This window comes from Prunus dulcis, chromosome 1 (assembly GCF_902201215.1).
Source record: "Prunus dulcis chromosome 1, ALMONDv2, whole genome shotgun sequence".
In the NCBI taxonomy this organism is placed as follows: Eukaryota; Viridiplantae; Streptophyta; class Magnoliopsida; order Rosales; family Rosaceae; genus Prunus; species Prunus dulcis.
The window spans coordinates 38969030-38992250 of record NC_047650.1 but is presented as its reverse complement, the minus strand read 5'-3'; the positions used below and the strand labels follow the sequence as shown (position 1 = coordinate 38992250).

The 23221-nt window shown below is 39.4% G+C and overlaps 5 protein-coding genes across 11 annotated transcripts; 3 read left to right on the top strand and 2 right to left on the bottom strand.

Annotated features, from left to right (window-relative positions):
- The first annotated feature begins 113 nt into the window (after positions 1–113).
- On the top strand, positions 114–1962 carry LOC117614145 (protein WHAT'S THIS FACTOR 1 homolog, chloroplastic). The gene has a single exon (XM_034342847.1). It carries the CDS (start codon positions 226–228, stop codon positions 1453–1455), a length of 1230 nt encoding a protein of 409 aa, XP_034198738.1. The 5' UTR covers positions 114–225; the 3' UTR covers positions 1456–1962.
- Positions 1963–2896: 934 nt separating this feature from the next.
- Positions 2897–6505, bottom strand: LOC117614546. Of its 2 annotated transcripts, XM_034343392.1 has the most exons (6): positions 6143–6505; positions 5435–5841; positions 4196–5302; positions 3991–4105; positions 3746–3892; positions 2897–3626 (listed from the first exon to the last, which is right to left on the bottom strand). In XM_034343392.1, exons 2-6 carry the CDS (start codon positions 5486–5488, stop codon positions 3085–3087), a joined length of 1965 nt encoding a protein of 654 aa, XP_034199283.1. In that variant the 5' UTR covers positions 5489–5841; positions 6143–6505; the 3' UTR covers positions 2897–3084. The 2 variants fall into 2 exon arrangements, with proteins under 2 accessions (XP_034199283.1, XP_034199282.1); XM_034343391.1 differs by having other exon boundaries at positions 3991–5302.
- A 2787-nt stretch (positions 6506–9292) lies between these two features.
- On the top strand, positions 9293–15164 carry LOC117633263. Of its 5 annotated transcripts, none has more exons than XM_034367003.1 (6): positions 9293–10413; positions 11003–11138; positions 11224–13017; positions 13223–13677; positions 14162–14244; positions 14822–15164. In XM_034367003.1, exons 1-4 carry the CDS (start codon positions 9362–9364, stop codon positions 13592–13594), a joined length of 3354 nt encoding a protein of 1117 aa, XP_034222894.1. In that variant the 5' UTR covers positions 9293–9361; the 3' UTR covers positions 13595–13677; positions 14162–14244; positions 14822–15164. The 5 variants fall into 5 exon arrangements, with proteins under 5 accessions (XP_034222894.1, XP_034222890.1, XP_034222901.1 ...); XM_034366999.1 differs by having other exon boundaries at positions 14162–14601; XM_034367010.1 differs by lacking the exon at positions 14162–14244.
- Positions 15165–15897: 733 nt separating this feature from the next.
- LOC117613992 (5'-adenylylsulfate reductase-like 4) lies at positions 15898–18766 on the top strand. Its single transcript, XM_034342659.1, has 4 exons — positions 15898–16482; positions 17273–17460; positions 17552–17676; positions 17880–18766. The coding sequence occupies exons 1-4, from the start codon at positions 16300–16302 to the stop codon at positions 18323–18325; spliced, it is 942 nt and encodes a 313-aa protein (XP_034198550.1). The 5' UTR covers positions 15898–16299; the 3' UTR covers positions 18326–18766.
- A 151-nt stretch (positions 18767–18917) lies between these two features.
- LOC117613994 (non-structural maintenance of chromosomes element 3 homolog) lies at positions 18918–22656 on the bottom strand. 2 transcript variants are annotated; one of them, XR_004583822.1, is made up of 6 exons: positions 22255–22589; positions 21904–22150; positions 21452–21604; positions 21031–21136; positions 20819–20923; positions 18918–19516 (listed from the first exon to the last, which is right to left on the bottom strand). XR_004583822.1 is itself a non-coding variant. In XM_034342661.1 (6 exons), exons 1-6 carry the CDS (start codon positions 22300–22302, stop codon positions 19475–19477), a joined length of 711 nt encoding a protein of 236 aa, XP_034198552.1. In that variant the 5' UTR covers positions 22303–22656; the 3' UTR covers positions 18918–19474. The 2 variants fall into 2 exon arrangements, 1 of the variants encoding a protein (XP_034198552.1); XM_034342661.1 differs by having other exon boundaries at positions 20819–20933; positions 22255–22656.
- Between the last annotated feature and the right edge of the window lie 565 nt (positions 22657–23221).

Here is a 23221-nt window from a genome sequence, read left to right as displayed (position 1 = left end):
ATTATGATTTCTTTTAGAAACACTAAAGATTGGATAAAGAGGCAAGGGGCAAGGCTAAAATTTATTTCCCTCCATATTTTTCTTTTCAAAAATCTAGTTCTTAATTGGGTTAAATTATAGGTAAACCTAAAAATTGGAAATAGAGTTTGAGAAATTGTTGTAGTATCAGGTCATTTTGCTGAAATTTAAATTTCACTTCAGTTTGGGCGGAGCACTGCAAATTCCATGGCTTGGTGGCGCCTCCTCGTTTCCAAAACCCCCACCGCCACACCCCCACCTCTTCTCCCAAACCCAAACCCTAACCCTAATCGCCTGCAGCTCTCCCTCCTCCTCCTCCAAACCTCTCCATTCTCCACCTCCTTCCTCATCACCAAAACCCCCAAAAAATTTAAAAAAAAGCGCAAGAAAGACGAAAGCCCTCGAACGAAGCTCGTCCAGACCCAACCCAACCTCATCCCCCACTTCGAGCACATCGTCGAGCGCGATGCCCACTTCCGGTTCCTCACAAAATCCAGAGACTTCCTCTCCAAGCAGCCCCACCGCGTCCTCCGCCTCGACGACGCCGGCAAGCTCCACCGAGAACTCGGCTTCCCTCGCGGCCGGAAAATCGCCCGATCCCTCCAGCGCCACCCCCTCCTGTTCCAAACCTACCGCCATGTCGACAACAAAATGTGGATCGGCTTCACCGAGTTCATGGAAGATTTGCTCGAACAGGAACGAGTCATTGTCGACTCAATGGAATCCGACCGAGTTAACAAGGTTCGTAAATTGCTTATGATGTCCGCGAACAAGCGTATCCCTTTGAGTAAAATCTACCATTGCAGGTCCTTATTTGGAATCCCAGAAGATTTTCGGGACCGGGTTTCGAAGTACCCTAATTATTTTCGAACTGTGATTGAGGAAGGTGGGAAGAGAATGCTTGAATTGGTGAATTGGGATCCGTTGTTGGCGATGAGCACTTTGGAGAGGGAGTTTATTGTTGACGAGGAGAAAGTGAAGAGGGCTTTCAGGTTTCCAGTGAAGCATGGGAAGGATTTGGGTTTGGAAAAAGAGGATGAGAGGAAATTGAACTTATTGAACTCGCTTCCTCTGGTTTCGCCGTATTCGGATGGGTCAAGATTGGACCTTTGGACTCTGGAAGCGGAGAAGTACAGAGTGGGAGTGTTGCATGAGTTTTTGAGCTTGACATTGGAGAAGAGGGCTTCTATACACCATGTTGTGGAGTTCAAGGAGGAGTTTAGTTTGACCAAGCATACTTATCAGATGCTTTTTAAGCAGCCCAGAACGTTTTATCTCGCGGGGACAGAGATGAATTGGGTTGTTTTCTTGAAAGATGCTTATGACCAAAATGGGGTTTTGATTGAGAAGGATCCGCAGGTGGTTTTCAATGAGAAGCTGTATAAGTATGCTGAAATGAAGGAAATGGAACAGGGTTGTGTTGATCAATGGAAATGACAAGAGGGTTTGGACAATTTGAGGGAGTTCTTTGCTTGTGCTTCAAGGAATGTTGTGTTATAGCTTGAGGAAGCTTGGACCTAGAAGGAATTTGGGTGCATCAGAGGTATCTTGGTTGGTCCTTGACATAACTGTATCTTGTGTTGCAAGGTTTTTCGAGTCATAAGAAATCATAACATGTGATGTATATAAAGCTTGGTGGCACCTTGTGGAAATTTGGATTATTTATCAACGATTTACTTGGTAATTTTGTGGATGAAGGTGTGCAAAAATAAACCTCCGGGCTTTGAGTTGCAGCAGGAGTTTTCATGTCTTGTTGGTCAACTGGTGCCAGGGTGATGGTGATCATTTAAGAAAATGAACTGGGAATTTTGTGAACAGGGGCATTCTGATTCTACTACAAAGCAAGGATTTACTTGGAGAGCAAATTTTGTTTCTGTATTCTTTTGTAACTAGATTTCAGGTACTTAATGATTGGTGAAAATGAGCTCCAAAGTTCTGTTCTGATCCTTTGAGCGTGAACCTTGTAGAGTATCCTTATGATCGTATGAGGAAAAAAAAAAAAAAAAAAGAGGGAGAAAGATACGAAGTTTGGTAAAGTTAGTTGTTAAGCACTTGTCCTGTAAAATAAGAAATTAACTTTAATATTTTGTTTGTTACTTTGTATACAGAAACCAGTGCGTTCTTAGAAAATCTTTATGGGGCCAGCTTGGCACGATGAATCTTCTAGTATGCCTTTTTCTTTAGTGACATCCTATGCTATAAACACCAAGAGGTAGCAATGAATCATAATTTTAGTTCACAGCTCTCTCTCTCTCTCTCTCTCTCTCTCTCTGTGGACCACTCAGGCCATAAAGATTTGAAACAGGAGAAGATAAAGCTTGAAGATTTTGGTTTTGTTTGCAAGCATTATGATGTTTACCCGCATATGTCTTTCCACGTCAAGTTTTGGTCACAAGATTTCTCTTTAGGGCGTAATATAATATGGCTGGCCTAAATGGTCATCTTCCATGTCGAAGTATCCCAAGCCGTGCTCTGTTTTTCTGTTTCTTTTTTCCATATTAATTTGGAATCATACAGTAGACACAAACCTCCAGCTAACCTTCGCCCTTGCCGCCTAGAAATTGAACTACTTGAATTGCTCTCACAATGTGAAATAACAGTCGGGAATTTCGCGACTTGCTTGCATCATTATAAGGGAAAACCCCTTTTTGGGGCGAATGGCCGATACCTGGTATCACAGTACATAACACAATATCGATGAACAATTTACTAAATCATCATTTTCCAAATTCGTTTAGCTGCTTTGGATGTGCATCTTGTAGTAGGTTTAGGTTGCAACATCAACATGGGTTTCTTGTCTTATGTTCTCTAATGATTTCCTTTTTCTTTTGCCTTGTAATGAATAGTAAGAGCCAATTTGGTTTCAACTAAATAGAAATTAGCAAATATAGCAAAAATGCAGCCTGCATATATATAATAACCGATGGAAAACTGACATGAAAACTACCAGGTCTTTGTAGCCCTACAGACTTTGAAGAGACTCTGAAAACAACAGAGAAGGGAGAGACACCCCCTACAAATTTTGTGTCAAAATTTTGGGAAGGCCCGCTAACATGGAAAAAGCATCTAATGGGATGAAGAGGGGAGTGCAGCTATGGATATGCTCTTGGACTTGCGTATGTTTTTCTGTACATCACTTGCACCGCTCTTGTGCCCATGGATGGGAAGTGATGAAGTTTTTCTTGGTGATATGTTATTAGGCTTTTTTAACGAGGCACGTTTTTGGTTAAGCCTCTTGCCATCTTTTCTACGAGGGCTCCATCCTTTGTTCCCTAATGCAGCTTTGGCTACACTGTTTGTGAGTACCTCTCTTGCTCTTTGTGGTTTGATGGACTGCTTGTTCAGGTACATTAGCTTCGGGAGGAAACTGCAAACTGCCTTGCGCAGCTGCTCATCACTGATGTTGTTCTGGATTGGATTCCCTAACAGATTCAGAGCCTGCAGTGAGTTGTAGTTAGCCACCATCTGTCCCATTGCCTTTGTTGTTGTTATCTTGTTGAAGCTCAGGTCCAGAACTGTTAACTTCAGTAGCCTATGTAGACCCTCGACATCACTGATCTTGTTCCCAGTGAGATAGAGCTCCTTGATTAGAGTGCAGCTTGATAACCCTGGCACCATTAAGATCCACAGTGAATCAGTGACCATTTGGAATAGTACATTTTACTTGGGAAAGCTTGTTTTCTAAGATCAATTAGATGGTTGAAAAGTTAGAATGATAAAAGCTTACCACGTCCAACTCTAGAAATGCGGTTGTAACTGACATCAAGTACACGCAATCGAGTTAAGTCTCTTAGTCCTTCAATGGTGCTGATTTTGTTCTTCGACAAGTTGAGCGTGTGAAGGCTCTTCGGCAGCGATCCTGGAGTGATGTGGGCTGCAAATTGAGAACAATTGCCAAGACGCTTAGTACCGTTAACCAATATGCAAGTATTAACTTCTATGGTTTATTTGTTTTCTGCTATAGCAACATACCTAGGAAGTTGTTTGACAAGTTGATAGATCGAAGACTGCCTAAGCATGAAATGTTGGGGATAGCTTTCAATCCCATACCAGATATGTGAGCCACAGTTGTAGAAGAATTTAGAGTCTGGATCACAGTATTAGCATGTAAAGTATCCTCGTCAAGACCTCGACTAAAGTAAGTTGCGCTTTTTGATCTAGTAGTCTCAGGACTCACCGGAGATTGAGGAGTCTCAGGAGTGGGCGGGGTCGGTGGGGTGATGAGTCCCTCGTAGTCATATTCATTATTTTCCGAGGGTTGCATTTTGAGATCTTTCACCCACTCTTGCACTCTTGTAGATGAGGATGTATCTGCTGAGAAAGCAACCCATTGGTTCTGAGGCCATAAAGCAGAGCCTCCAACGTTAAAACCATCCCAGCTCTTGTTGTCATCTGCAATATTCTTCCCCTTGTTCAATGATTCTCCAGTACAAGACAGAGGTGATTCCATCTTGACAAACTGCATAGCCCGGTTTGGTTCGAGTGTATCCGAAGAGTACCCTCCTTGCTTGTTCAAAGAAATGGGGCTAGGCGTTTTTTGTTTTGCAGTCCTTGTTTTGTGCAGGTTCCTGTGGCTCCAAAGGAACAACTTCCACCACAACTTTCTACTTCTAGAAGGAAGAACTTGGCTTGAAGAATGCTTCTTCAGCATCACTTTATCAGCAGTGAAGTGGGTTAACACAGAACCGGGGCTGCCAGGATCAACATACTTCGTCACACTGTCTGCCAATTCATGTAATTCTTCAAAATACTGACTCTTCGAAGCAGGCAACTTAGATGACATCTTCTTAACCACATCCGTATGATGAGTTTCCAAATTAGAGCATGACCTGGTAAGCTTTGGTGATGCCCAAAACTCTGCCTTCCCTATGCCCGGATCACTAAGATGCCCACTTTGAATCCTATCAACACCCCTATCACCTGAATCAGATTCAGATAAATCCATCTTCCCTGATGGAGTCACTTCACCTGAATTGGCTTCAGGGGTTTGCAGATGAGAGCAATCATTACAACAGTTTTCCCTCTCTAAGGGGTTCCCTTCATGCTCATCTTCCCCTTCATAGAATGCTGCTTCAACAAACCCAATAGGACTGTAAGGGCTCCTTGCCTTGCCACTAGGGGTAGTGTACTTCTTCTCAACACCATAAGGTATCAAGACTCCTAAAGTTGCTGGCTTCAAGGTCCCATCAATCTCCAAATGTTTCACTGGCTGTTGTTGAAGCCTGACTTGCAGGGTTCTAATTGCCTTGTCCACTTCAACAGGTCTTGCAGATTCATAATCTCTCTAAAATTAAACAGAAAAAGCAAAAAGAGGACGGAAAATTGAGCGGATCACAATTCACAAAGTTCAACAAAAACCCAAATACATATATCACATTACAATAAAGAAACCAACTATATTGAGAGAGAGTCTCACCTGAACCTTCTTCTTCCGCCTAACTATCACAGAGAAGCAACTGAATTTTGTCATTTTTGATACAATAAACTCTGAATCCTAAAAAATGCACCGAAACCCAAAAACGCTTGTATTTCAATCTGGTTTTGCCTGCTGTTTTCTTCAAAACTGAGCTCACATTCAAATTCCAAAAGTCTGGTTGTTGAGGCTTTACACTGATGTTAGTTGGACCAAGTGTTTAACCATAATCAACAGGAAGGCACCAAATCAGTGACTGAGGCCACCCGAAACAGGGTTGATGACCAGAAAACTGAGGGCCAACACCTGCTCCGGCTCGAGAAAACTTGTCTGAATCGTCGGCCAGAGTTTTATATGCTGCAGCTCCTCTCTGGAAGCTTTGGGAAAATTTGTTTGTTCAAAAACCTTCTCTGTTCACAAAACAACAATAAATAATTTAGAAATACTTCCAAATCATTTTAAAAACCAACATAGCTTTCTTTGAATCAAACGGATGAACCCAATTCAGAGACAAATCCCGTATCCCCAGAAAACCACCAAGACACGAACTTTATCGCAGAAAACAACCACCGCCATACCAATTAGCATACAAAAACTTTTAGAAGCAACACGTCAAGATTGATACGTACTATGTACGGCCATCATTTTGTGGCAAAAAAGATTGGCAAAAAGAAAGACAAAATCTTTACATATGTTACAGAGTTTTTTTACCTGCCAGAATTGCTTTAATTTCCCAAAGCAACCAGTTTCGAGCCTCTATCTAACTTCACAATGTGAAAGAGAGAGGGAGGGTGGCGGAGGTGATGGACGAGCGCATTTACTCTCCACACTCCCCACTGGACGAAAGTTTTCTGACTCTCGTCCTCTCTCCTGGTGCCTTACAGGCGTTGAAGCTTCTTTTTGAATGAGAAGAAAGAAAGGTCTTGGGCTCCTTCCAACCTGAAAAAACGGCTTGAAACTCTCGTTTGAGCGGTGGTTGTGGTTGTGGACTAATTAAGCCACAGCCTAGAAAACACTAGAAATAGGCAAGAGGAGATGGAGAGATTTAGAAGATATAGAAGAGCCGCACAAGAAAAGGACAGGCGCGCATGTTACACGGTTTCTGTAACATGTAACTCTGAAAATATAATATCCAGACCAGAATAACCTGCCATAATAAAACCAATATACTATAGAATTAAATAAATATATTTTTCACCTTACCTTCTATATCATCACCTTACTTATTGCCACAATAATGTGGTAGAATATCTTCTTAAATTTTCACCATTTAATACGATTCTTTTTTCATCGGGACCGCCTTATAATGTTATCAATCCACATATGTTATAACTTATAATACGTGAATACTAAAACATATTATACCCTAAAATACAATCACGTTGCACATCCTTATTATAACATGGTGGTGATTGATAACACCTACATAAAAATCGACATAGACTTCCCTTCCCTACCACATTATTAAATGAGTAACCTAACATGCACTGCGGAATATGAATCATAAATAAAAATATATAAAACGCGGTATGTTCTAATTGGACGTTGTGTCTTCATTGAAGGTTTTTTTTTTCTCTCTCTTCATTAGGGACATTATTGCATGTACAAAATTATAATTGTATTATAATAGTATAGGATACTACTTTGAAGTGCTAATAACACTTCCCAAATTTTTAAAACAATTTACACAATTATAAGGTCTAAAACTGAATTTGGATTTAAACAAAATATGTGGTAACTTAAAATCTAACTTTACATAAGTATTTGACTCGAACACATACTTCACTCACTAGTATGTAACCAAATTTGTATGGACAGTATTGATCTGGTGGTTCAATTCAATTAATTTTGTAACTAATTTGGTAGGGACAGATGATTAATCTTGAGCTGTTTAGTATTTGGACGCAATTGTTGGGGTCCAGGAATTAGTTAGATGAGGGTCTTCGTATATGATTAGGACACCCAATTTTGTTTGCTGGTTGTAGTTTAATGCATTATAGGCATGTCCCATGTTGCCAATCAACTCACCTACTTTCACATCACACATACAATAATAACAATAATCTAATAATAAGGCCAAAATGCGGGTTCGTACGCACCACCGTGCAAGTCCGTTGATTCCTTTTGTGTGAACATTATTCACCGCCTTCGGTCATCCTTTACGTGTTCCACCATCATTGTCCTTCTTATTTGATCCACTCGAAATTAGATTTTGCTAATATCAGTCGTTCAGGCGGCGGAAGAGAAACTAAGAGTCATACATTCAGAGCTAAAGAACTTTCTCAGTGATGAAGCTCCAGCGCGTGCACCCTGCAAATTAAATCATGGGCCTGCCTTTTCTCTGTGGTGGCAGACAGAAGATTTGCAAAGTTTCTTTCCCATTTTAGAAGATGTCTGAAAAAAAACAAGTAAATTTCATTTTCTATATCTTACCTACAAACTAACTGCCTGCATTAATTCTATGATTCTGAGTTTAATTTAATTTTTTATGCTTAGTGACACCCACCCACCCTGAGAAGCAACTGTCTCTCTTAATAACCCTCAATTAATTTCATTATTATTTGTCTAGCTACCTTCATTTCGGAGTTTATAATATTTATCAATTGGGTTAAGATCTTATGATCGTGTGAGCTTATTGAAACTGAGTTTTCATGACCATGACAGGCACATGAAGCATGCCACTACTCTCAAGCTACCATGTAATTGTTACAGCATTTTCTCATTTTCTTGGTTGTAATTGCTACAGCCATCACATCTCCAAAAATCAAATATATTGCCCAGTAATAATGGCTGATGGGGTTATCTACCTAACTTACTTGCTACTACTTTATATCAATTAGTAACATAGTAGTAAGTGAAAAGTGAGTCGTGATGTTGTCATGTTTTCGGATTGAACATTACTCGACTCATTTTCTTTTTATTTATAAATTAAAATCCAAAATATATATATATATAATAACTTTATTTTTATACAAATGATAATCTAAACTACTTTAATTTACAGTTATAACTTTTAAGCAACAAAAGTATTTGGCCTTTTGAATTTTATAGGTGTGTGTGCTTGATAATGTTGCAGTGTACCTTTTTCATCCTTAAAAAAACTTTTGATGAACTTTTGAGTTAAATGGGGCCAAAGCCCAATCAAAATGGAGCTTTGGAAGGCCCAGCAACAAGGTGCTGCTCTGAAAGCAGGGGAAGGAGCATCAAAACTGAAAGCCCCAAATGAAAACACTTCGCTCTCTTTGTGATTCTATAATTACTGACAATTAGGTCTTCTTAACACTCCTCCATAAACAATCACTTATTTACGAGTCTTGTGATGTAACAACACCTTGAAATCCTCGTCTAATAAGAATGTGTTTTACTACCGGCTCATAAGCAAAGGGTGCTCAAAACCTCATATATCATTCCAACACAAGCTATTTTTCCAACGAGGGGACATTGGATCCTAACAAAATTCCTAAATGAACCTTATCATCTTGCATTTCCTTTGCCTTTTCTTGCAGCTTGCTATATGGAACACGAACAACGTATACATAAAGTTAGTTAAGGCAATGTGTCCACCCGCTTGCACCCGTGCCATTTAGAAGATTATTGTTGTGTAATTCCGTTAAAAAGGTGGAACAGTTGAGTCATTGTTCTTAAATTGTAACAATTTGAAAATTACAACGGTTAAGTTGTAATAAATAAAAATAGAGAGGTTAAAGTGGAACTTCACCAAAACTCAGATCATCACTGTTGCCACATGATTCATTAATACACGTGTCAGCAACTTAGTCTGCTCCCACAGAAGGCCAAACTACACTGCGCAGCATTCAATCACAACAGGAGTCCCGAAACGGCTCGTCGTCTACATCACCATCTTCCCCTTTGGTTTCTTCTCCCCCAAATCTCTCTCCAATCTCTCTCTGTTGCTCACTCTTCAATGCCATGGCCTCCGCCACCGTCGTCGACCACCACAACCCTGACCCTAACCCCAATCACCTCCACCTCGACTCCCTCCCGCTCATCGACCTCCGCCTCCTCTCCCAATCCGATCTTTACTCCCTCTCCCTTACTTCCTCCTCCTCCCTATCCAATCCCACCCGCCGGTTCGACGACGACGTTTTGATTCCCAAGATTGATCGTTCCGTCTTCAACGAATCCGCCGGCAGTCGCAAGCAGACCTACTCGCGCCTCCGCCTCGCTCCACGCAACTCCCAATTCCCAATCCCCAACCCCAAATCTCAACCCACCCCCTTTTCCCATTCCCAATCCCGAGACCCAGAAACCCGCCAGATTATCTCTCTCTTGAAACAACTCTTCCCCTCCTCCGAGAAAGCCGAAAACGACGACGTACTCGTCTCTGTCCCCGTCCACCTCGCACAAGACGACTCCATTCCCGGACCCTCCGTGCAAAACGCCCTCGTCGGCCTCAGCGCCGATGTCGGTATGAAGCGGAAGCGAGGCCGTCCACGTAAAGATGCCAATGCCGTTATGGCTTATCCGATGGTGAAAGCTGACGTTTCGATTGAAAGGCATGGCGGTGGCGACACGACACCCGGCATTGTCGTTCAGAGCAGTGACGGCAAGCGGAAGCGAGGCCGGCCGCGCAAAGACGAGAACCGAGTGGTTTCGGTGTCTGAGCGTGAGAGAAAATCGAACGTCAAGGAATCGAGTGTCACGGAAGAGAGAGTGAAGGTGGAGGAGGCGGAGATGGTGATGGTGAACGAAAACGGCGTCGTATTGGATTTGGCTGCGTTGGGGAATGCGGACGATTCATTTGGCGAGGCGTTGAGGAGGAGGACTGATGGGTTGGAGACGGAAGCGCAGTTGCTAGGGTTTCTGGGAGGGTTGGAGGGAGGATGGTCGAGTGCGAGGAAGAAGAGGAAGATTGTGCAGGCGAGTGAGCTCCTTGATGCGTTGCCGAGGCAGTGGAAGGTTATGCTCTCTCTCAAGAGAAATGGAGGCCATGTTTGTCTCTTCTGTAGACGATACATAAGGTACTTCTCATTGTCAATGCTCGTGTCTGTGTGTGTTGTTTGTATGCAACTGTTGTATTGAGTTGACATTATGAGAGTTAATTGCTCATTTGTATACAACTGTGATAATCTCACTGTTTGACAATATTTTTTCGGGTCATATAAGTTGAAATTCATTTGCCTGAATAATGGAAAGAAAGAAAATTTCTCAAACATGAGGACGGGTTACTCTTTTGTAATAAACTCACCTTTGCTTCTGTTTGTTAATTTTAGGGTCTGCATAACTCTAGAGTAAACTGATCTTTAGATGTTGTTAGGTTTGATTCCTTTTATTTGTTATCTTTTTTGGGTGATAGGTGGGAGAGTTTGTTCAATTTTGTCTGTACTTGTCATTCTCGGAATTATTTTGTTCTTTATAATTGCATTAAGTATCTCATAGCAAAAAAATATCAAGAACTATTTTGGGATTGCTTACTTCGTGATTTTTTTAGCATATAGTGGCCAGAGGGATGTGAACCTACTGTTAATATTATTTGATACCATTCCTGCAAATTTAAGTTGAATTGTTGTGTGGTTCTTATACTAGTTTCCCTTATTTGGTATTATTCAGCCCTAATGGGCAGCAGTTTGTGTCGTGCAAGGAAGTTTCTTCGTATTTGCTCTCTTATTTTGGAGTCAGAAACACGTCAAAACCTGGTCATACGGATGGCAACATTCCACTTTCTAATGAATTGGTTTCTGGAGATGTAAGTTACTGTACACCATCTTTTTGTTAATGTTTTTTGTTGTTGGTTTTGTTGGTTTTTTGTTTCATTCATGTTATTGATTCAGGGAATCCAACAGGATACTAATATTACCTTTGAAGATGAGAGCAAAGCTGATGAGCTTGCTACCTGCTCACTAATGCCTATTTCTTCTGTAACTGGTCATGAGAAGCAGGCAACCTTCTTGCATACAGAAAATTCACGGGAAATTCAAGCAGGAGAGATAATGGGTATGCCTAAGAAATTTGACCCTATAAAAACTGGTGTTCTGCAGACGTCCTTGAAGATTCATGAATCAGTTCAGATAGACAGGGAAGCAACTTTGGATGCAGTAGCCAATTATGATTTGAGTTCTGATTTTCCTTGCGCCAAAGTAAACAAAGATATCGAAAATTGTCTTGGAACATACAAGCGTGAATCTATTTCATTGTCTTGTGAGGAACAAGCCATGAAGGCTAACAAAAGTGGAAAAGATCTGGGGTTCTTTGAGCAGGGTAGTGCATTTAATTTGACAAATGATAAGTTGACGAAGGCGGATGAGGCTACTGATGGTGGTCTTAGCTGTGGTGAAACAAATGTTTTTGACTGCTTTCCTGATGGAATAAATGATGGTTTCAAGGCTTCTGTGAATTCAGTTGATGTTACCAAAGTGGACACTGATACTGCTTTAAATGGTATGGGAAAAGAACGTAGGACTGAGAATATTGACAATAACCAATTAAGTAGCACAGTAGAAAATACCAAAATTGATGATGCGGATGATTTTGGGAATGGCAGGTCTATATCTGGTATTAATGAGAGTCACTTTGGCCCTGAGGATGTTTGTACTAATGTCAAGAAGCAAAGCACTTCTGAAGCCTGCTCGCTTGTTCCTTCAATTTTGGTAGAGTCTCGGCGGGAAAGAGGTTTATGTAGTACGTCTAGTGATGAGAAAACATGTGATGTCAGAAATAATTTCTATAGCGAATCATTCCGCACATCTTATGAGCCTAAGTGTGATGATATTGATATATCTGGGAATGATGACAAGACTATCAGTTTTGGCAGCGGCCATGCTATGCCAGATGTGGATGCGATGGAGATCAGTGAGCATGTTATAACTACTGGAAAATGTTCAAATGTTCCAGCTCAGGATGGAAAAAGTTGTATCACTTTAAGTAATGCAAAGAATCCTACTTGCTCACTGGATGAACTTTGTCAGGAAAAGAGTTTTCCAAGAAATGTGTCTACTCCATTTGTTAAACAGGACATAGGTTCTGCTAAAACTGGTATGGTTTGTCCATCTGGCAGTGCAAGCAGCTATGCTCTAGTAAACAATGTGAATAACACATCCTCAAGCTCAATGGAAGAATTGAAAAAGGAGGAGGTTAAAAGATCTTGGAACAATGCGGTATTGCTTGCTTTTGACAGCAGTCATGGTGGACCAGGTGCCAATTCTGTGAAAAGCACCGGGCATGAAAGAAGTTCAGGACGACCTTCCCTTGTTCGTTCAGAGAATAGCCAAACATTTTCCACTGGAAATAATAGCTCAGTGTTGGAGGATAAGCTGATTACAGGTTCTGTTAATGGTTTAATATGCCCAAATGGTAGTGAGCAAACCCCTGGTTTTGAAAATAGTCTAAACAGGGTTTATAGCAGCATAATGTGGGAGCAGCCTAATACAGAGAATGCAGAGAGCTCTAGAAACAATGATCCCATGACTGGTTTTCTAAATCATTCCCAACCTAGTGGGGATGTCATGGCTGAGCTGATGTGGAGAATTGATGAGCAAAATGTCCAGCAGAGTGGACTCGCTGATACATCATCTGAACTTGTGCAATCATCTGGCTGCCATCCGAACTTTGATATGTTATCAGGGAAGGTATGCTGTACATATAGAATCTGTGTAAGGGGGCTGTGTTATGTGTCCCTGCTCCAGTTATTGGAATATACTATTCAACTTTTTCATATTTATGCACAATTTTATATTTTATTTCAATTTTTCTGTACAATTAAAACTGCAAAGAATCTGATCTCTTGTCTTTTAATAGAAGTATTTTTATACTACATTTTCTTTCAACGAACAGGGTGCAGATGGAGCTTTAAGTGTAAATGAAAAGTTTGACAACTTATCAGGTTTGGAAGGACTGAAACCAGGTAGAATAGAGAAATTGGAGTATAATATCCAGACAGCGCAAGCAAGCTCCCATTCCAAGGAATCAAAAGTGTTGTCATATGATGGAGAGATGGAACAAGGTTTCAGTTCATCTGCTTGGCTTGAAAAGGAATCCCTGCCTTCAATGCCAAATATAGCAAACAGGCCTGAGACTAACATCTGTGTCTGGTGCGGAAATGAGTTTTATCATGAGGTTTATGAAGCTGGGGCACAAACTGGTTCTGTGGGTTTGATGTGTGCAGCCTGCCAGGCCAAGTTCTCAAGTCAATTCAATTATTTGTAGTCATCCATTCGTGCCGTTGCTCCCAATGAGGATTTGCTTGTTATATACCCATCATCCTAGCAGGAACTAGAATTTTGTTCAAGGTAACTATCATATCGAACCACTAAATGGATGCTTTGGTTAAAAAAAAAAAAATTCAACAACTTTTTTGGCCTTTAACTTATGTGAGCAAAAATATGGTATAAATAAATATCACAAGGCTCTTGGAGCACCCGTATATGCATTTTACTGCTCATACCTCATATTTGCAAGCCATTTAGAGGAAGCTTTGTTCTGAATGTTGAGTTTAATGAATGTCTGATATAAGCTGGGCCAGTACACCCGTATATAGGCCAATTATCTTTTTTTTTAATATCTTTCCTACTTTCTTTTTTATCAATGGGTGAGAGTGAATTTTAGCTTGAGACCTTTTCCAACATTGTGGGAAGAGAAATACCACTAGACCCCAAACTAGTTGTCCCCTTCCTATATTTCTGAACTAGTTTGGGATTGTTCCATTATGCTATTATGTAGATAATGACTATGAGAATGATTGTGGATTATTCTGATATCTTATATATCTTCCAGGCATTGATGGAACTGTTTAGAAGACCACGTTAGTTCGTTGATAGATGTATGTTGTTATACAAGAGGCAGATTTTGTGGTTCTGGTATGGAGCTCTATGCCAATTCTTGCCAGAGGTTTACTTGCTGCAGCACATTTATTTTTAACTTTGTCTCCCTTCGGGTCTAAATGACTGTTTCATAATTGACATTGATTTAGGCCTTTTCCTTTTCCTTTCTGGTGGAGGACCTTTTTCATGTCCTCCTCACAAGAAAGAAACTGAATGTCCAATTAGGGTTCTGGACTGACTTGTGCATGACAGCTTGGATAACATTTTTTTGCTCCGAATATAAGCCTCTCAAAACAAATTGTTACTGTCAGTTGCTTGCATAATGTCATTTGTTTTACCAATCCAATCTTGTACTTGGCCAAATGACAAACATTGAAGCTATGACTAATGCAAGTAAGTTGTAATGTGTTATTGCAATTTTGCCTTTTTCCCTTTTTCAGGGCATTCATGATAGGGTTCCATATCCATATGTTTTTTTTTTTTTTTTCATTTGTGCTTATGCAAAACCACAAACCCGTGTACTTTTCTCGAAACAAAACTGGTGCATTGGAAAGCATTCGGGGCATGGGATGCCAGTAAATAAGAATGGTTTTCATTTTGTGCTTTATGACAGGCATGGCACAGCCTTTCTTTCAATTTATGGATCTGTTTGCTGCACGGGTAGCAATCGAAGAAGAAGAGGCGGCGACGGTGTTGATAGGAGCAAAGGTTTGCGTTTTGTGACTTCAATTCTGTGCTAAATGCATGGTGACCCTGACGCCCATTTTGAAGAATGTTTTGATGGTTGGTTAAAAATGCATGGTGGTCTTGTCAGTTCCTGAATCCTGATTGCTGTAATTTTGTTGAAGTACATAGATTACGATATCAGCCTTCGTATACTGCATTGTTTTGGCTGATGATTTTTGTTTAAAAAAATAATCCAAAAAAATAATAGAAATTAGACGTTTTTTCTTTTAGGAATTTGCTCTCTTATCTCATCAATTTTTTCTCCTTTTAAATTTGATTCATGTGGTTTGTCGTTTCCAAGTTTTAAATTTGTTAATTCTGTGTTTTCTTCAAATGTGTAGATGCACGGCAATTGCCTCAAAGTTGAGCCAACGAGAGGCTGCCATGATTTTCTCATATGTACTTCTGATTTCTTATTAGTCACGTACCAAAAAAAGACAAAGCAAAAAGAAAAAAGAAAAAGCAAAAAAGAAATACTAGTTTACGTTATCACCAACATTGATACAGCCAGCGATGTCTCCGCGTGAAGTGCTTTGTTAGCAACCATTTTATTAACAACACTTCAAATTTAGTTTTATTAAAATAAAATCTTCTTAAAACCCCAATTAATCCTTACATAATTATATCGGACTTTTTCTCGGGAAAAAAAAAATCTCAACTAAAAAAACCTTTTATTTATTTAGACCAAATATATCCTCAAGTAACACGTTTCGGCACCATAGAGAAAACCTTTTATTCATAATAAAAAATATATGTATGCCATTTTTCTAAGAAAATAATTAAGTCATCATAGAAAAAACAATTTTTTGATTCCCCCAAGAGAATTTTAAATACAAATTTCTTTTTCTTGAATAAAAAAAACATCTCATCATCATGGAAAAAAGAGTTTTTTGATTCCCCTAAAAGAAATTAAAATACAATTATATATATTTAAAAAAGTATATAATTTTTAATAAGATGGGCGTGGAAGGAAGACCAGTTGATAAACGAGTTGCAAATACAGAGACACGAGTGCGACCCAAGAACTCACCGATATCTCCAAGTCTCGGTCCTCGGCTCCCTTTCCTCTCCACCCCATAACCAAAACCAAAAAACCCCCCCTTCCACAAATCCAAAAAAGAAAAAAAAGAAAAACCGATTTTTCTCCATTAGCAATAATCTAATCTTAATCCAATCCAATCCACTTATCAAGCAAGCCTCGACGCCAAAATGCGCCGGGCTTTCTTCCCTGCGCCCCCTCTCTCTTCCTCAGTCGCCGTTGCGCTGTTGCAGAGCAGCTCCGTTTTTTAGCTTCTTTGTTTCTATTATTTTTCTTTTTTCTTTTTTGATTTTTCGTTTTGGCGTTTGGGCTGGGTTGAATCTTAAATGGGGATTAGAGTTTGGCAAACTGGGATCGTGATATTGTTATTATGGGTCCGGCTAATTTCTGCCGCAGAACCCACCTCTTGCCCGACGGAGTCCGTTAGCGATGCGATCTTTGGCTTCCGGTATTCCAGTTGTCCCGCTAACGGCGGTGCCAGATCCGTTGATTCCATCGGTGTTATCGTGGTACGAATCTTTTCCCCTTGTTTGTTTTTTGCTTTTAATTTATTGAAATTTATGTTTTGGTGGTTTATACAAAGAGTTAATTTTTTATTTTTTTAATGTTAAATTTATTGAGAATTATATTGTTGGTATGTATCTGGGTTTGCTATTATTATTTTTATTTATTTGAACTTTTATAGAAGTTAGGCTTTTCAGTGTGTGCATTGACCTTGCGATTAGGGTTGTATCGTCATTGTAAAAGATTAAATGGGGCGTACCCATTCCTTAAATAATGCTCCAACAGAGCTGCCTGCCACTATCTGAGATGGGTTCATTCAAAGATTGCTGTTTCCAAGAGGATTATTGCAGGTTTTTGAGTTTTGCTAAATTTTGTATTGAAAATGCTTTGGTGGCTTCTGATTATTTACTTGGACAAACAAGAACAATACATATCTCTAAAACAGTCACTTGATGACCAGAATCCCGCAACCATTTTCTCCTATAAATGCTTTAATTATCACATTTAGTTTAGTGCCTTGAAGTCTTTTTGTAAAACTTATCTTTAGGGCCGAGTTAATAGAATCTGTATTGATTCCATAGTAGAATGAATCTGCAATGCATAAGTGTCCTGCCATTTCTTTTTTTATCTTAATTCCTTGGATTAATCTAGTGCTGAGATGACTCAGTAAGCACTTTTAACTTAGCATTTCGAACTATATTTCTTTATTCTTTTTTTTGGGCTGTGAACTTTGAAATTGTTTTTCACGTTTATATATTTGTTGTTCTAATTTTATTATGTATTGTTACTTTGAAGGGAGATGAGGTTTCATTACAAAGGGCATTAAATATGGTTCACAAGAATACTCATGAATATGTGGCAGTGCTATTCTATGCATCATGGTGCCCTTTCTCGAGGATGTTTAAACCAACGTTTTCCATCCTAGCTTCTTTGTATCCATCCATCCCGCATTTTGCATTTGAAGAATCTGCTATCAGGCCAAGGTTTGTAAATATCTATATGATATAGATATTGTATATATTGCGAACGTTTTGTTACTAGCAATGGAGAACTTAACTGATTAATTCTTTGCAGTATACTCTCTAAGTATGGAGTTCATGGATTTCCTACTATTTTCATTTTGAATTCTACTATGCGTGTGCGGTATCAAGGCTCCCGGACTCCTGGTTCTCTTATTGCTTTCTACAGTGATATTACTGGTAAGGATTTTCTCTGTTGTATGTTTATATTTTGAACTTTATGAGAACCATCTTTAGTATTGCATAACGTGTTGGTCTCTTTTCTGGTATTTTGTGTCAGCATCCAAAATCATGTTTTCTCAATCTTTCTCTTTGTATTTTTATTATGAAAAACTGTTTTTCCTGTGGAATGAATATTTACTGACCATAGTAAATGGGTGTAGGCATCAAGACTGTATCGCTGGACCAATTGTCCCTGGAAAAGATCGGATACCCACTAAATCATGAGAAGCATGAAAGCACTGAGCAAGAAAGCTGCCCTTTTTCATGGGCTAGATCTCCAGAGAACATGCTTCGGCAAGAAACATATTTAGCTCTGGCCTCTGCTTTTGTGCTTCTGAGATTGCTTTACTTCTTTTTCCCTACTCTACTTTCATTTGCTCAAAGCGCATGGAGACGGAATATCCGAAACATGAGATTGGGGAGCTTGTTGGAGCACCCGTTGGCCTTTCTGAAGCGAGCAGTACAGTTATTTAATTCTCTTAAAGAGCCTTGCAAGAGGAGTAATTTGCAGGAAGGAGCAATGAATGCCAGGGTTTGGGCTTCCAAGTCACTTGCCACAGTTTCCATTGGGGATGCGAGCACCAGCAGGGGTTACAGCAGTGACTGAATACCGTTGACGGTTATCTGAACTGGTTTTGATGATCCTATGAACGGCGAGGCTGCAGAATGTGTTGTGCCAGAAACTTTCGGTAATCATCTCAACACCCTTGATTAGGGTGTCATGCGACAGAGGTGAAACATGTCGTTGTATCTTGTTGCTGTAGCGGTTCAGTCCTTGCTTGTCTATATGCTTTATAGGTTACAATATGTTTATCATTCAAATTGCTGAATTTGGACAGCAATTTTTGAATAGGTTTAATAATATTAGCAACCGTTTCATGTGCCACTCAAATGTGCTTATGTTCACTGTTTGTCAAACGATTGGCTGTGGCTTTTAGCTTAGAAATTTCTGATCATTCCTAATGGAGATGGAAATCCTGTGTTGTGACCCTGTAATGGATTATTGGTCTTGATTGTGTTGGGATTAATTGGAAGTTATATTCTCATCGGTCTACAAAATAGCATCCTCCATGAAATTTCATTGTCCACTCAAATTGCTTCAGAACTAAATTATAGAAACTACTCAGAATAGTTGGCAGCGCATCAATTATATGATTAGCTCAGGGGTGGCACTGGCAGCATTCAGAAATCACATGCAATTTATGAACCCAGACTCCATTATTAGCAAAAGCTAAAAAGCATTCATCATTTCCTTCTGTCAAATTCTGACACATAATCATATAAATATCTTCTGGTCGGATTCAAGTGAAACTAGGGTCCGTTCCGCGGGATGATGTCTTCTTCTCGGTGGCTTATGGGTTTGATGTTGAGTGTTTCATATTTAAGTTCAGCAAAAGTTTTTCTCTCTTTTCTTTTTCTCTCCTCAAAAGTTCAACTCTCGCCTTAATTAAAAGAATGAATGCACAACTCGCTCAAGCTCTTGACTTCATCTTTTCAATTCCCTGACAATGGATGTACCTAAATGCTGACATGAAGGACCCGTTGGAGTACAAAAAATAAAAATAGAAATAGATTAACAAAATGAAGGTAGCATGGGTTATGTAAGCTGCTGCCCTATCAGATCCTACAAGGAGCCAACTGAAGGCATTTCTTGACATTATCAGCTTCGCTTAGAGATTAGAGAAAAAGCCATATCGAGCAAAATGGAACCATCAAACTATAACTCCATACATCCAGATCGGGGTTGGGAATGTCACTAGTCATCTGCATCTGCCGTGCCAACTTCTTTATTTACAATCTGCCAGGGCAAAATGTTCCTTTAGAATGACATACAAACAAATGCAGAACATTGCATAATCAAGACCCTTTTTTTTTTGGGTGAAAAAATCTAAGCAAACAAATTTCACTTGCCATAGAGTAAGACTTCTCCCAAGCTAATTTATTAGAGCAATCTAACAGTGATGGAGATAAGTGGCAGCATCCTTCAAAAGGATCCACCAAAGGCATGAAAACGAAGGCTCTATGGGAAAAACCATAATATGACATATGCTCGATGATGTCGGGGTTTCCTGTTTGGGACCTTACTTAATTTGGTTGGGTCCATTATACTGTTCTTATGTGCACTGTACTGCAGCTGTGCAACAGCAACCCAAGAGTTCCTTTTCAATGTTTTTCTTCTGATGCACCCAGAAGTTGGTCTTTAATATCTTTTGCTGGTGCCCTTTTATGCTTATATCATAGGGTTGCACTCTTTTCTTTCGGTGTATGGATGAACTTACAAAATGTTCTAGTAGCAAATGCATCTTCTCTCTGGCTGAGGCCTTCAGGAGTAATTCCTAGAAAGCTACGAGTGTGATTCATGTACATTATACCATCTTCTTGTAATCTCTTCTAGTTCCTTATATTTTGTGTTGTTCTTTACTCCCAAAAGTTTACAGCAATCATATATCCTCAAAATAATAATTAGCATTCCCTCATTGTCCTACATCAAACAGTTTGTATAACTTATTCCTATTCTCAGACCACTTCCTCACCTATATCAATATCCACCATAGTTCCACTTTAATCTCCATATCCTAGAAGATAGGCAGCTACACCAAGAACACAAATCTTCTTGCATTTTATTTTTCACTCCTGTCTATTTCCTTTATGTACTGGCCGCAGTCAACTCTAATAAAACCCGTTGAACTCAAGGATAGTGAACCAATGTGCACATTGTCAACTTTCCTTAATGTTGGCTCCTTGTTTTATTTTCTTTTACCATCTTCATTAATCTAGATTGCTGATTTCACATCTCCCTCTACAGCACTGCCTTGCACAAACTTTCAAGTTTTTTTTCTCAGTGTTCATAATTTCAATTAGTTGAGTGGAGACACCAAAGATTTGTACCTTCAATAACCTTATGAATTCACGCAAAGAGCCCAATTGAGTTCATCAATTTGACAATAGTGCAAGTTGGAATACATAAATTTTCCAAAAAATATCTATTGCCTTGTTTGAGATGAGATATCTACACACTTCAAATAGAACTTACTTACAGCTACACAAGATACATAATGATTAACAAATTATAGAAACATTATGTATCTTTAAATGATACCTGTGCTATGTACGCTTTAATGCTGTCACTAACTGGCGCATCTAAAGCTCTCTCAGCAAGCTCATAGAACAAAGTATGGCCTTCAGGTCCACTTACTTTGTCTTTCTGCAAATATCTAAAATAAAGAGTACTTAAGATAGATACCTACATCAATAATATCGTGACATTCAAACGAAACTGCAAATTAATTATCCATAGTAGACAGGTCGAACCTTTGCTGGACAAGTGTCTCCAGTGCTTGTTTTATGTTTCCTAGGACTGGATGGCTTTCATTTTTTTCATCCAATCCCATCCGTCTCAAATGACGCCAAAGATCCTCTGCAGTTCCAGCAAGAGAATAAAAGTAGGTTCTCTCACAATATGACACAATTTAACAAAAAAGGGAACAATTTCCTCATTGATTTTTAGCAATTTTTAAGACAACAGAAGATGATGTTTGATCTGTCACATTTTGCTAGACAAAATCATTATATGAAAAGATGTAGTATGGCCCAGTATGCAGTTCATCAAAGAATTTCCCTAACAAATAAGTAGTTTTCCGACCAAACTATTATCCCAACTATCCTGGCAAATCTTCCTATTCTACTAAGTTGTAAGCATATAATTATAAAACGAACCATGATGCAGTCATACCTTCAGTGGTTTTACCACCAGAAATATGTACAATACTTAGTACGACAAAAGTGAAACCAGTGAGAGGAGCCGTACGATCATCCTCAACATACTTCTTATACACATCCGAAGGAAGTTTACTCAAAATGACATAGGATTTTGCCTCTGCAACACCTGAATAACGTGTTAAAAAAACTCGTCAAAACCCCAACCCTCAAAGTTACCACTGAATGATGTGGACTGTACACTATGCACAATTCAAAATTGAGGTTGCACAAAAGGGACCATATCACCCAAATCGTCCATTATATATTACTTTGGCCAACATTGGCTCATATGGTATCCCACATGGATCCCACATACATAGAGTACACAACCGAGATTGGTAAATCACAACCATCAATTATTTTGCGGAAAATAATAGGTAACACGAAAAAAATCACAACTTCGAGCTTAATTAATAAGAATCTTACTCTGTTGGGAAAAGCGTCCCTGATTAGTGGAAGAGGGACGAGACCTTTGAAGCTCCCTCATTTCGTAGCCAAAGATGGTGGAAAGCTTCTGTATAGCCTCGTTGATGACGAGCGTGGGAAGATTTCGCTGACGATAGTTTTTGGTGAGCAGCTGAGTGAGCTCTTCCCTCTTTATTGGACAGCCCGAGTTGTGGTGCGTCTTGAACAGCACGTAGCGGATTACTTCTGCTACAAGCTTGTCCTTTTCCTGAGAAAGAAAAAAAACCCACAACCAAAGATTGAAGCTTTTTGCAGAAATCTTTGTCTCTGAGGCTGAGATTGAGATTGAGAGTTTGGGATTTGTGTGCTTACCTCTTTGGAGATATCGAATTGAGACAGGTCATCAACCGGTTGTGACATGATCGAGAAAATTTGGGGAATTCTTTCTTCAATCTAAAACCCTAATCCCCTTACTGCCCCCCTTTCTTTTTTTTGGGGGGGGGGAATTTATGGCGGGAAAATGTGCCCTCACCGATGAGCGAGTATGGTTGAGTAGTGCGAAAGGTTTTCTTTTAGCGGGTTCCGTTTGGAAGGGAGGGCGTAGCTAAGGTTGGGCCTGGTGGCTGGGCTGAGCCTGTTTTCTTTTCCAACAATTATCTTTTTTGAGATTTGAATTCGTAATCTCCTTGAAGAAAGTGGACATTGAATATGAAACTAATGATACGAGTGTTTTTTGAAGCTCAAAAGTTTAATAGCTAACTTTAGAAAAAGAAAGGAGTAGACAGTCCGATATTTTATGTTTTAATGTCACCCTTTTTTAATATCGCTTGTTAAAAACAACTCTAAAAAGTAATGCTATACCACAAACTTATTGCATCAATTTTGGACTTTATCTATTTACAACAAACTAAATATACTCAATTAACAGAGTCTAGCCTAATTAAAAAATACATTAACTTACAAATTAATAATCTCAAGTTCGAAATACAAAAGTTAATGTTAAAAGTTATGCTTTTAAAAAAATTTAAATAAATTATTAAAAGTATTTATTCTTGCACTCAAAATTCATAGGTTGGATTTCTGTCTCTTGCAATATCACTTGTATTAGAAAGAAAAAAAAACGTAATTGAAGATTGCAAGGAAGTTGACGACATGTAAGTTGTAACCATACAAAGTGGAGCCCACTTACAGACTTGTAATGCACCACTCACCAATCTCAGTCTGAACCTCTCTCTCAATCAAACAACCATGAGTGATTCAGTTGTTGTCGTCCCGGTCAACATCGCACCCAACCACGTTAACCCATGTGATCCTCGTTCGGACCTAATTCCATCTTCAC